Genomic DNA, 13,618 nt, shown 5'->3' with positions numbered 1-13,618 from the left:
TACATCAGAAAACAGATTTTTAGCTTGAGTACCTGACAACAAGAATTGGTCCATTAGAACATCAGAGTAGGAAATATTCTTTTTATGCTTCCAGGCCTCAGATAGATCTCATCAGGTATGCCAAAGCAAGTCCCTGTTTTTTGGTGTTGTTTCCCTGTGCTCTAAATATTGTAGTTGTGACCCTGTCGCCAGGCCTTTTGTGATTATTTGCTGATGATCAAAGTCTGAACGGATAGAAAGTCTTATATGAAAGTATGTTTTTATTGCAAGTGTTTATGTTAGACATCAATAATGCTGCATTATTGTCCTGTAGAAAAAGGAGTGTTTGCTACTCCAGAGAGCAGAAAATGTGCCCAGCATTTTTGTAAAACTCTTATCAGAATTGACAGATGTAGGTATGGAGTGAAGCTGATACATTTATTAATGTCAGAGATAGTAACAGTGGTGATACTTGTCATTTTCATTCAACAGTGGTTATCCTTTCCATTTTGACAGAGATCTTTGTGGAGTCTTCTGTTGTACCCAAGAGTAATTAGATATTCAATAGTTTTAATTAGGTATTCAATAGTTTTGTGCCTGCAATGGAGAGCCTAGAAATGTCAGTTGCAGGGATCTACAGATTTGCTAACACTAGTCATGCTAGATCTTACCCCTAAATAGTCAGTGCCTTCCTATAAGTTACAATATTTAAATAATTGTTGTGATTAATGTTATTAATTATAAAATTAATTATATTAATAATTAAATCAACAAGAAAATACTTGACATTTAATCTTTCATTTATTAAACTAATGTAATTTATATTTCTGAAGCATCTGTGCAGCCTGTATCTACAATGGAAATGAACATTGTTGTTAAAAATCCAGAGATTGTATTTGTGGCTGATTTAACAAGAAGTGATGCTCCTGCATTGGTGGTTACAACACAGTGTGAGGTCTTCATTAAAAATAGCCCTGAAAGGTACAACATGACAGCTGCTGTTAGAGAAATACAGATGAAAGCATGCCCATTTCTTCCAGAAGAAAGGAAAGGGAACATTACTACGGTGAGTTTACAACCATTCAGTGTAATTAAAAGCTGCTGTGTAACTAAAATGCAGATAATTTCTGAAATGTTCATCATTAAAATGTATAGTACAATATCGTAGTATAGATTTACAGTATGAGTAAAATTTTGTGGCTAACATTTATTCTCTTTTGTCTGATATGCCTAAAGCATCATCTTGATCTGTGTATTACAAGGTACAGTGCAGAGTCCCCAAGGAGTATAATGTTAGTTATCTTGCATATCCCATGTAAGCCCAATAAACAGAATTTTGTAAGTGTATGCTATGTCAAATGCAGTATAATAAATTTGGAGTGCTATCAGTCTAAAACTTTGTATTAAATAGCTATGTAAGAGAATAACAGTGTCACCAAAAAAAAAAAAAAAAGGGAAGTGCATATTCAGAAATCATTTACTTACTGTATGCTGTTCATAAATTGCTTTATTTTAAAGTCTATAGATCTGTTATAGTAAAGCTGCCTACTTATATTTGAATCAGACTTGTTAGTTACTGACCAGGTGAAAGTTGCATTGACTCCTGGAGCTTCTTACAGCTTTTCTGCCTCTACAGCAGACTGTTCCTCAGTTAACTCTGTGATGATATCGTTGCATCAGAGAAAAAAATTCAAATTGGCTGTATATACAACAGTTACCCATGTTCCCAGACCACAGATGAATTTTGAAGAGCAAAACATTTCAGCTCTCTGTTAATGCCTGCTTACTTATGGAGTGATGTAGGAAAGACCAAAGCTGTAAACAGAAAGGACTGGGGCTTCCTTTTCGTCTCAGTTTCAGGTAGAATCATAGCACCTCAGTTTACTCCTTGGGTTTACACAGTCTTTAATTCCACTAAAATGTTTATGTAGTCATTTAGAAAGTGATGCACTAGCATTGATAGCCACAATGCAAAATTGTTCGACTTTGGGCTTTGTGGCAGGAAAATGTGGCATAAATGTTACTTTCTTTGTAGAAAGCTATTGGACACCAAATTTTCCCTCTTATGGGAATATCTTCAGATGGAATCTCTTATCTCAGACTGTAGAAACGGGAAAAAAGACCTGAATCTGACACGATGCTTTTTTTCCCTATCTATAACATGATGTGTTATAGATAGGGAAAAAAACTTCAGAGGACACTAGTTTCAGTGCTTAAAACAGTACCTTCCTTGAAAGATTCAGAAAGATCTTGAGAAGAGTCAAAAAAACCACCAAAAAACCGCATGTGTTACCTGAAGGTAGGAGCATAACTGCTCCTTTTGAAAACGTGTGTAAGCAACTGGGAATCCAGTGGCCATTTGTGGTGTTCAAACCTCAGAATATATCCAGGTAGGAATGCTTGGCTCCTCTCCCCAGGCACAGCATCTCACAGTGGGATGATGTAATTTTATCAGTCATGGAGGGGGGCTTGATAGCCCACTAGCAGAATACTGCCCCCCCCCCCCCCCGCCCCAGAGGGAGTTATTAGGGATGAGTCATGGAGGAGATAAAGAACACTGCCCCACCTGGTTTTAACAGATGGTGACAGAGTACATACTTTTGGGTACATCTTACATTGTAACCTAAGACAGAAAGCAATTGGGTGGGATGCATTCATCCTTTTGATGACAAAATCATCAAAACTGAAAGCGACCTTCAAGATCATTTGGTCAAACTGTCAACCCAGCTCCGTAGTCACCTCTAAACCACATCCCTAAGTGTCGTGTCCAGATGCAGAATAGGGAAACTAAACCTCCAGATTTAAAATAGCATGAATGATGAGGGGTTTTTTGTGTGTTTCTCATGTGTGTGTTGGTCTAAAGAGAAATCTCTCATTTTTCATTCCTGAATGAAATACAGAGTAAGAAAAAAAAGGTAATTTGAGCAATAGTGTAAAAAACAATATTATGGACAAAAACTTCCGTTAGATCAAACTTATTTGGGAATAGTGTGGTCAAACTGATTCAGGGTATATCTATGCCTCCAGTGTCTGATTCAGATATGGACAGAGATGTCAGAAAAGATTGCTGCATCAGTATGGTTTGAAATTGCAGTTTTTGAAAGACTGACCATCTCAGATGGGGATAGGAGAGCAAATTTTCCTGTCTGTACAGTGTCAGTATCGTCTAATTACCTCTGAGTCCTCTATTAATAGCGTTGCACTGGTTTTGTTTATAGCATACCTGTAATTTGATAAACTTTGGCAAGTGAAAATGTTCAGGGACTGATTGCATAACAGAGGTGGAACTGAGTGATTGTGATTCAAACAGCTGTATTGTTGTTCAGGAAAACTGTTACTGTGTCATTGCTGCATTGCAACTGAAAAACTGGTTTTCCTCAAAAGTCAGAGACATTATGGTGCAGTGCATTGAAGGTACTGGCAGACTTTACCATAAGAATGGAGTTACTGAAGTGTAGTGTGTTTTAATGTAGTTGACATTTCAGTCTTTAATGATTGGAAATGGCTGAGTTGATGCTTCTGGATACTTGTTTTTTCTTTCAACATGTTACTAGTGTTCAAATTTCTCTTAATTTTGAAGAACAAAATATTGGTAAGTTTTCTTTCAATAAAAAGAAAGAAAACCTTTTATTTATAAAACCTTTAATTTTTATGTGTATGATTTCAAAGTAAATTTCTAAAAATATTTTTCTCTCTATATGACATGTGTTTTTACTTTATTGTGTAGGTATTGCAGCCTTGTGACTTCTTCTTTGAAATGAAACAGTCAGGTACTAATCCACAGACAGCTGATCTAACCATTAAATCTCTAACAATAGAAGTAAGTAGACCTGTATTATGTTTTTGCTTTTTCTACTTCCCGGTCAGCAGGCTGTGAGGTTGCTTCAGGGATGACTGAAGGGGGGAATTGTTCCTGTTCTTCATTAGGTCACCTACCTGTTGAGCATGTCAAAATGAATAAAATTGAAAATAAACAACTGTGTCACTATGCTTCAGTTTTGAATCTGTGTTTTATAAAATGCCTGGTGTGCAGAGATAAATTTTGAAGTGTTTGGATAAATCATTGAATGATGTAGTTTAGAAAGCTTCCATCTGGAAATAAGGCAGGGATAGCAAATCTGAAAAGATTTAACTATTGCTTGTGGAAGGGAAGTATGTTTGAATGAGAGTCCTGTAGAAAATTGAAGTGTTTTGTTATTGTAACATACTCATTATATGTTTGTGTCTGAATCTAGCTGTTTCTGTACTAGATTCTCATTTCCAGTTATTCCAATTTCTTATTTGTAGGTTTCACCAATAATCATAAACACAGTACTTACTATTACATCAGCCCTTTATCAAACTACAGAAACAACAAAAGAAGAGATTAGTGAAATTCCTCCTGACTTGTGGAATAAGAAAGATTTAAAAAATCTGAAAATGTGGTTTCTTGAAGAGACTAATGAAAATGAAGACAAAAATCCTAACACTGAACTGATTCCCACTGGAGAGTCACTGAAACTTAATGTAGAATCTGTTTTTATAACACTTGAAGCTGGGGTTGGGCACAGAACAGTGCCAATGCTTTTAGCCAAGTCCTCATTTGTTGGAGAAGTCAAGAACTGGAGTACTCTAATCAACCTACATTCTCGTCTTGAGCTAGAGGTGAGGCATCTTACATTAAGAAACAGAAGTTTTCCTAGGATGCTAAACCTTATTGTCTAAATCTTACATACATGTTATTTAGATAATAAAAGAAAAATAACCCATGTATTTGGTGACTAAACTCCTGCAAATATGTGTTGTGGAAGCATGATGGGAATGAGGGGTTAAGATAGCTAAATTAAAATGAAAATCTAATGCATTAGATATAATGTTAATTAATGACACAGTAATTGGTGTTATGCAGCCTCACATTTACACTCTTTGCAAATTCTTAAAGACCTGTTGTGTCAGTGTTAAATGTGTTAAATATTGGAATGGCAGCTGGCTAAAAGTCTCTAATAATCTTCAGTTAATGTTACAGTAGAATATATAATGTGTTGTTTCTATAAAAGAGTTTTGTTCATAAAACATCCAAACTGACTCATATTTTGAAATTAGTGACAAAATTCAGTGATTGTTTTAGGTAGATTCTTCCTTATTTGTAGTGCTTTTGAATTCCAGTGCACCTACCATTTAAGCCAAACAGTATTTTAAGTGGCACAATTTTTACTACTTCTTTGGGTCCAGGACTTTGCAGTAGAAACTTAGCTGCCTCATTTATTTTTCTAATGCATTTTTTTCATCTTATGGTAGCAGCTGAAGGGGCAATCTGATTATGAATCTTTTAGATTACCAAAATAATTAATATAGTTGGTAATCAGAATATTCTGTTCTTTTATGTAAATTCCTAACTGCTTTCTGGATTTTGATAGGTACATTATTTTAATGAGATGTTTGGCGTGTGGGAACCTTTGCTTGAACCACTAGAAGTTGAGAAGACTGATTTTTTCAAGCCATGGACTCTTGAAATCAAGGTATAGTTTACAAAGCTGAGCTCAACTATTGCATTATGGTACCTTAAAAAAAAAAATGCTCTCCACTTTTCATTTCTGAGACTAATCTCACAATTTTGTTCCTTGTTGGTTACTGAGAGTTTTTTCCCAAATAGTAAATGAAACCACTTCTTATACAAGGAAGGATCCAGACACTCAGATCTTAAATATTGTCTTTCAAGTGGCAAAATTTTATTCTAGTTGCATTAGGTAATCATAACAGCTTTGTATCAGTTTGTCCTATTAGGCCGTATGCTAATGATGCATTCAGTGATTTTGGAAAGACAAGCCACTGCTCTTGTTCCACAGTCGTAGTATAGCAAAATTGTGTTGGAAAAGCTGGTAGCTGTTGAGTAGCACAAAGAGTACTGAGGGAGTAGTGTTCTTACCACTTAATTTTCATCTTCCATGGAAACAGTCAAGATTCTGGTCTCAAACTAGATAAGGCTTTATCAAAGGATGGGACGTACCTTTTGTTTTTCCTCCTTCTGTCTTAATTGTTTCATTTCACTATTTCCTGACTTTTTTGAAAACTTTTCAGATATTTTTAACCTGAGGGGCAGCTCAGAACTGAACATCTACCCTTTTCCTAAGACTATAAGAAAGTTTTATCAAAAACTTTTTACAGTGATAGCCTCAGAAGGATAAAGACTATGGACTGAGATGCGGCAGTTAAGAAACTGCTATTAGAAATACCCCTGACAATTTTCGAGAAAGGTACAAGACATAATACAGGAGAGATGTAGAAGGTAGTGAGTCAAACCTCATGTCTTGTCACCCTGATATGAAATAAAACATTTGGAAATACATAATTTCCAGAAGTGTTGAAGGCTAGAGAAACGTGTTCCATCAGGGTTTTTTATTTTTTCTTTCAATCAAATGAAAACAAATAGGTATTAGATTTGAAAATACAAGAAGACTAAATTTGCAGACTGTTTTAACACTAGGAAGTCAATTATGTGTTACATTTTACACAGTGTTACTCAAGAGGTTAAGATGAGTGTTATCCCACAGTATTTACTGGATATGTTAGTAGTTAGTATGTATTTTCTTTACATTGGAATATCATTAGTTTTGTTACTCTTACTTGAATTTCATTGACTTCCTGAATATATAATTTGTCTCTTTTCTTCTCTCCCTCTTTGATTTTATTTGAGAATAAAAACATAAACAACAAAAAAGGAAAACTGTGGCAGATCACAGAAATGGGAAAGGGGTGTCATAGACAGTCTTGAGGTGAAACTTTCTTCTACAGAATGAGTGGTCAGATAAGAACTCTTTATACATCTCCTTTCAGATGAAGAAGGCTAAAAAAGCCCTGTTTGAATCAGATGATGAAGAAGAAGAGAACTACAAAATTCCAGAATACAAAACAGTAATCAATGTTTCCTCAAAGGACCAGCTCAACATTACACTGTCCAAGTTAGGACTGCAAATGTTGAATAACTTGGGCACGGTAAGAAAGATTTCTTAACTATGTGGTGTTAGAATTGCGAGATGAATACTTGTAGAGATCATCTTGGTGAAGTCTTATGCAGTATGTTTATGTTTTGTTTTGATTTTTGCTTTCTAGGCATTTGCTGAAGCAGCTAGTCAAACTTCAGACATCTTCAAAAAAGAACGAGCACCATTTGTAATAATAAATTCTTTGGGAGTTCCCATCACGGTCTCACCTAGTGATTCCTTTAGTGTCCTTAATGTTGAATTTGGATCAAAAATATTTCATTTAGAAGACAAAGAGAGTTTAAATATGGATTTTGTCAGAAGTAGAAATGAGAGTGACCAGTTCACAGCAATGACAACACTGAGTAGCAAGAGATTTTACATTCAGATATGTAAGTTCCAAAGTTCATACGTCTTCTGTTTTTGTAAATATTTATCATCCTTAATACAGTGTCTTGTACAGGTCAATAAATTTTGGAGGACAACATAACTTGAAAGGAGCATCTCTTTGAATTCTAGATGCATGGCAGTATTTGAAATCCTCCTTTAGCCTTTGAAGTTTAAAGTTATATATATATATCATGCTTCTTAATTTTTGCAGCATAGGTTTTCTACTGTGATAAATTATTTATGTAATAATATTTATTGACTCTCATATTTGTTTGCATTTATATGTTATTGCAGGATTCAGCTGCTGAAAATAATTTTTGTTTTAAAATTGAGTTCTGTATATATGCGTGTTTAATGGAAGTTACTCTTAAGAGGGGTGTTTTTTAAAGAAGATTGTTTTAAATAATTTTAAACAACCATAGATAAAGCTAAAATTAAAATTTAGCTATTTTTAATAGTGTGTTTGTTTAAAATTTAAATTGATTTATTGTAGCAATTGGCAGTTTTTCAAACTTGACCACATGATGAATTTTTACAATAAAATACCTATACCTTGTTAATAAGCTATTAAATCTTGTAAACATTTCCTGTGAGGCACTAATTTTATTTGCAGTAGCAAAACCCACATAAATACTTGGGTGATGGACTTACTTACTCTTTCCCTTGTGGCAAGAAAAGAATCTTTGCTGTTTCCTTAGTAACACTGCAAGGGCAGTGTATTAAGAGTGCTGATTGTACTTTTTCGTCAGGCGGGCGATTTTTTAAGTCTTTGATTGAATGACACCGAAAGTTCTATTGAATGCACATTTTTGTCTTTCAACTCTTTCTTTATGCTCCTTTTGAGCATTTAATGTCTTTTGTAAATTCTAGGTCCGCATAATCATTCTGCTGTGGAAAAGATTCCGTTGACTAAAGTGGGTCGATGTATTTACAAAGTGAGACACGAGGAATCAGGTGTTGAAAGGTCCATTGTCAGTCAAATTGACACTGTTGAAGGAAGCAAGATGATAACTATACGTTCCCCTGTTCAGGTCATTATATATCCATACATTTAATTTTTTAATGAATGAAAATGATCCTGTAGTCTTTAAATAAACATTGAAAAAACATACTCTAAAACTTCCCTGAATGGTCCATATAACTTTGCTTTGTGTTTGATTTTTCAAGAATAAAAACCATTTTCAAAGTGACAGATGGGTTGGATGCAGGTAGACATCAATCAAACTTTGGATCAGGATAATTCATTAGTAATGTTAACTAATACTGTAGTAATGTTAACTAATTACTGGCTGTAATTTTGGTTTTGAACTGTTTGTTTTGTATGAAGTGATCAAACTTCTTTTTATCTTACCTTGGTTCCACAAGTTATCCTTCAGTCAGGTTATTTAATTTTCTTCATCCAGTACCATTGATATGTTATTTTCAGATTTAGTACAGTGTTAGTTGAAAAGTGAGACCTTTAAGTATTTATGTCTTTTGATTGCATAGTATTTTTGATAGACATTATGTGGTTTTTAGCTAAAGTGATGAATTAGTTATTAGTTCTGTGATTAATTAGATATTAGTTCTGTCGAGATTGTGTTCTTGTTACATTTCTGTTGGTTTTTTTTCACTCAAAATGGTTCATGACTTGATTAATAACAAAATTTACTATTATTTTCCAAATTATTTTTTCCAAGGAGCTAATTACAGCCATTAAATTAGCCCTAAAATAAATAAGAATACTTTCAAGAAAGATAACTATATGCCCTGAAATGGACATTAATGATTTAACATGAAACTTCTGACTTCCCTTACACTTCCACTGTATGGTTTTTTGAACCTTGTAACTGTTATATTTTTAGGAGACCACTGTTTGGAAAGTACCATATAGTTGAGATTTAATTGTCTTTGTTTTTCAAAGTCTTGTGTTTTTCCTTGAAAAGCTTTCTGCAGTTAATATATTTATTTCATGAATAAAATATAGCATTAAATTACACAACCAGGTAATTTAAAAAGATTTTCTGTTTTAGAGACAGTTCTTCTAAAATACTACTATATGGGTAAGATGAAAAAGAATACTTCTCATTCTTGCTTTACTAAACTCAAAATAATTTGTCTTTACGGTTTTTCCTAATGTGTGTTGCTGGATTTTTATTTTTACACAGATAAGGAATCACTTTTCAATCCCTTTAAATGTTTTTGAAGAAGGAAGATGTTTAGGCACTGCTTCACCAGCAAATGAATTCAACATACCCTTTTCCTCTTACAGGTAATTTATTATATTTTTCTCTTATTGTAGAATATGTCTATACATTTTTTATTATTGTATCCATAAATTATGCTAAAAAAGTTGTTTACCCTTGCTACCTAATACTGAAGTAATACTGTGCTGTCATTGTTACGTAGGATCTTCTCAGGGCATGTAGTATAAGTTAAACAGAGTGCTATTTCATTGTTGAGTTGGAAGTATTTTGAAATCCATTTTTATGAATAGTTAAATTAGCTAAGCTACTTTAAAAATCTGAACTCAGGTACTTTTGGAACACAGTATTTGTAATTCACTGGTACACTTCTTCGGGGGTGATGTTTGGTGATTAGTGCAACTTTTTTGTTTTTTCTGAAAAGGCTTCTTTTGATTTTTTTGATTCTAAAGTAAAAGATTAAAAGCTATGCACTTAAACTCTATCAAATATGTAAAAAAAGACTCATCAACCTTAGAAAAACTTGGTATGTAGCATAGCTATGTTATTATCACAGTCAGGCTAATCACAAAATTGCAATGAGTTTGAATGTAAATTTTAGCTGAACTGTAACCAAGTTTTAGGTAGGTAGGTTTGCTTTGATGGATTTTTTTTTTATGGTTGCAGAGACTTTTTCCTTCTATCTTCTCCCAAACACTCTCCTCATTTTTTATAATGAAAGCTTTGTATCTCCTCCATTACTTGAGTTATTTAGATTACTTGGTACAGTAGATTCATTTATTCATTGATATTTCTAATCATCTGTATAAGATTTAGTGGTATGCTGATTCCTTGCAGAGATGAGTTCCAGTAGGCTGTCTGGAAATGTGCTAAAACAAAAAAATCTTCATTTAGGAGCAGCTGAAAAGCCATTAAAACCATTGCCTTATAAAAGCCATGGGTGTCAATAATCCATGAGTTAACTTGGTGCTTTATGTCACTGAAAAGAAGGGCACTTTCTGCACATGGGTTTTAGGAGTAAGTTGTTACTCCAGACCTTTAGCTTGGAACAGGAACAGAGCAGCACTTTTAAGGAAATTCAGTAGTCTCTTCACAAGAATCTCCAATAACCATTTCTTTGTAAGGGAAGCACATAGAGGTATTGAACAAAAAACCCTGATTGTTAAGATAGTATGAAATTTTGCGATCTAGTCCATCATTTGATTCCTCCTTTAATCAAGATAGAGGAAGGCAATGAACTACTGCTAAAAATCTTCCTAAATACAATAATATTAGAATGTCCCTGCTGCATAGTACTTTTTTATAATTGAAACATTCAGTCACATGCTAAGTGTTTAAAAATGTTTTCATTTACAGATCCGTACTGAGTTTGCAACCTCTAGCCAATGAAAATGGAGTGGGTGGAGAATATGATATGTGTGAAGGAATAACTTTTGATGAAATTATGAAAAATGTTGACAGTTTATTACAAAGGAAATGCCAATCTGTGAAGTCAACTAACCACTCACTTATCATCAATATTGTTCCTGTAAAAGATGCATTGACCACTTCATTAGGTGCAGAAGATGAATGGGATTTTCCATATGTTGTTCATTTATGGCCTTCTGTTCTTCTCCGCAATCTTCTTCCTTACCAAATAACTTACTCTGTAGAGGTAATTGTAAAATGCTTGAATTTTAGTGATGTTTCCCACTTACAATGTGAAAGCTGGTTGAAATGAAGATTAGAACAAAGGGGTTCTGATGGAATATTTGCGAAGCAAGTTCACAGATCTTATAAGGGCAAGACTTACGTGGTCTATTAAAGTCTATATTTCCAGAATTGAAATATCACAGAATGTGAAATGTGGTGTTATTAAGCCATACTTTAGATATATATGCAAAAGAAAACACTGTACAAGTTGAGCCGTGTGAGAGTCACTCAGTTGCTCAAGTGCAACTTCAGACTATTAAATAGTGCAGCTTTTTCTGTGAAGATTGCCTCAGGTGGATCGCCCTATGTTAGCATTTTATGTGCGGTCACTTGTTTCAGCAGTAGCATGCTTTTAACAAATCCTCACAGGCTTGCCTTTTTGCCAGGTTTTTGCTTGATTTGCAGCCTACTGCCAGACTTCAAATTTAACAATTTGATGAAATTTAACAATTAGGTGCACTTTGACTGTTAATCGGCATTCTTTCCAGTGCCAGATGAGAGACAGTCTTGAGTAAAATACCTAAAACATGCAATGTAGACATTGATTCCTCAGCACTGTATGTTTCATTCAATGGATCTGGTATAATTGTGTCCCACTCCTTATTGATGTCACTTAGGATAATAGAAATACAGTTGGGAGACAGATTTTTTTCAGATGGTCTTAATATTTAGTATTTGAACTCAAATAGTAGAATCTAATAGTGAAACTTCATCACAAATAAACAATTACTAGGACTGGAGACCGTAGCTTATACCAAATATGTGGAAGTAACAGGCTTTGTTTGTCTTTTACAAATTTAAATTTACTGAAGAAAATAGTGTGTGAGGAAATTTGTCATGTAAGAATATTTGTATGTTTGAATTTGGTGAGAGATGGGCTTTTTGATGTTGAGTATTGATGACTATGCATTAATACTTTCTCTTTGCAAAGTATTGTTTTAAGATAGATGTTTAGGAAAGTAGCATAGTTAAGTAGCACAAAAGGTATTTTAAAATTGTGCCTAAATAGCTTGTATCCTAATTTTTATAGCTAGCTAAAAACTAAAGGTTGATATGAATTTTGTGTGTGATTCATGTAAATGTATCCTGTTTGGTATCTGATTGTCTTTCTAAGGGAAATGGGAACAAATACGACGCTCTACAAGAAGGATGTTCTGCCCAGATTCATAATGCAGTCTTGGACCAAACAAAACTAGATTTGCAGTTGCTTAGCTATCTTGATCAAGACTGGAGAAGCGAGTACCACATAAAAAGCAATCTGCCCGAAATCAGCTTCACAACATTTCAGTGTGTCACAGAGTTGGATAAGACTGAGCTGGATATTGCTGTTCACGTGACCTACACAACTGGGCAGATGATAATAGAAATTCACAGTCCCTACTGGATGGTGAATAAAACTGGTCGAATGTTACAATACAAAGCGGATGGTATTCACCGCAAGCACCCTCCAGATTACAAAAAGCCCCTCCTTTTTTCTTTCCAGCCTAAAAACTTCCTTCAAAATAACAAGGTATTGTATTTTGCAAACCTGACAGCTCTGTACTCCTTTATGTTGTTGTATGAAAGCATTTTTGCACTTTAAAATGTATTTACTCTATCCTGTGCTCTGTAAAGGGCATGAAATCTATAATATCTCTGTATAAAAACAGTGTTCTAAATAAGCATGTAGTCAAATATGCTTGAGATAGGAAATTTACATTATCAGAGGTGTTTTTAAGGAAGAGATCCTCACTTTGAAAGAAGTTCACAGAGAAGTTGTTTTCTAAATAAAACAAATTCCTTTTACATTTAAACTGCATAATAAAGGTTCTTATTCCAAATAAGACAGAGAAATTGTGTAGGAAATGTGAAGCTGTGGTCCTGGAGCAATGAATGCTATCTGAAAAATTAATTTTTGCCATGGTGGTTGGTAGATTGGTTCTGGATACATAGAATGCTAAGGTTAAGTTCACCATTTGAGTTTCCTAAGTTTTTTAATGATGAATGTTACTGATGGATGAATGAAATGAAAGAGATTACAAGAGTGCATTGATTTTCCTTCAAAATTTTAATTATGATGTTTTTTAAAGAATCCTTATCTGATTGCTATCTCTTGAATGTCTTATACTTAAAATGCTTTTTCCACATGGGTTATAACTAAGCATGGTGGAAAATACATTTGTGAGATGATACTGACTGTTGTTATGTCTTGATTTTTTTAACAGAAACACCAATATTTCCATTTATCTTTATGCATACTTATATATATAATTTTAAATGTTGTCGGTGACTTGTAAATTGAAAACTAATTCAAAGTGCTTCTTCACAGGTGCAGCTTCGGGTAACTGACAGTGAACTGTCTGATCAGTTTTCACTGGACACTGTTGGAAGTCATGGTTCTGTGAAATGCAAGAGTCATAAAAAGGAATATCAAGT

The 13,618-nt window shown here is 34.0% G+C and overlaps 1 protein-coding gene across 3 annotated transcripts in view; it reads left to right on the top strand.

Annotated features, from left to right (window-relative positions):
* The window catches only part of VPS13A (vacuolar protein sorting 13 homolog A), a 107,916-nt gene that overhangs the window by 57,875 nt on the left and 36,423 nt on the right, over window positions 1-13,618 (top strand). For all 3 annotated transcript variants that reach the window (XR_009485121.1, XM_059836883.1, XM_059836885.1), the window contains exons 39-49: window positions 813-1,045; window positions 3,707-3,799; window positions 4,267-4,623; window positions 5,376-5,477; window positions 6,793-6,951; window positions 7,069-7,330; window positions 8,199-8,359; window positions 9,476-9,579; window positions 10,868-11,165; window positions 12,318-12,713; window positions 13,512-13,616. Coding sequence is in view for 2 of the 3 variants with exons in the window: in XM_059836883.1 (XP_059692866.1) it covers window positions 813-1,045; window positions 3,707-3,799; window positions 4,267-4,623; window positions 5,376-5,477; window positions 6,793-6,951; window positions 7,069-7,330; window positions 8,199-8,359; window positions 9,476-9,579; window positions 10,868-11,165; window positions 12,318-12,713; window positions 13,512-13,616 (2,270 nt within the window). In the remaining variant the exon portion in view is untranslated. The remainder of the gene's footprint in view (window positions 1-812; window positions 1,046-3,706; window positions 3,800-4,266; window positions 4,624-5,375; window positions 5,478-6,792; window positions 6,952-7,068; window positions 7,331-8,198; window positions 8,360-9,475; window positions 9,580-10,867; window positions 11,166-12,317; window positions 12,714-13,511; window positions 13,617-13,618) is intronic.

The sequence above is a fragment of the Haemorhous mexicanus genome, chromosome Z, assembly GCF_027477595.1.
Source record: "Haemorhous mexicanus isolate bHaeMex1 chromosome Z, bHaeMex1.pri, whole genome shotgun sequence".
Taxonomy (NCBI): domain Eukaryota; kingdom Metazoa; phylum Chordata; class Aves; order Passeriformes; family Fringillidae; genus Haemorhous; species Haemorhous mexicanus.
The sequence above is the reverse complement of the archived record's forward strand: the minus strand, read 5'-3'. Positions and strand labels throughout refer to the sequence as shown.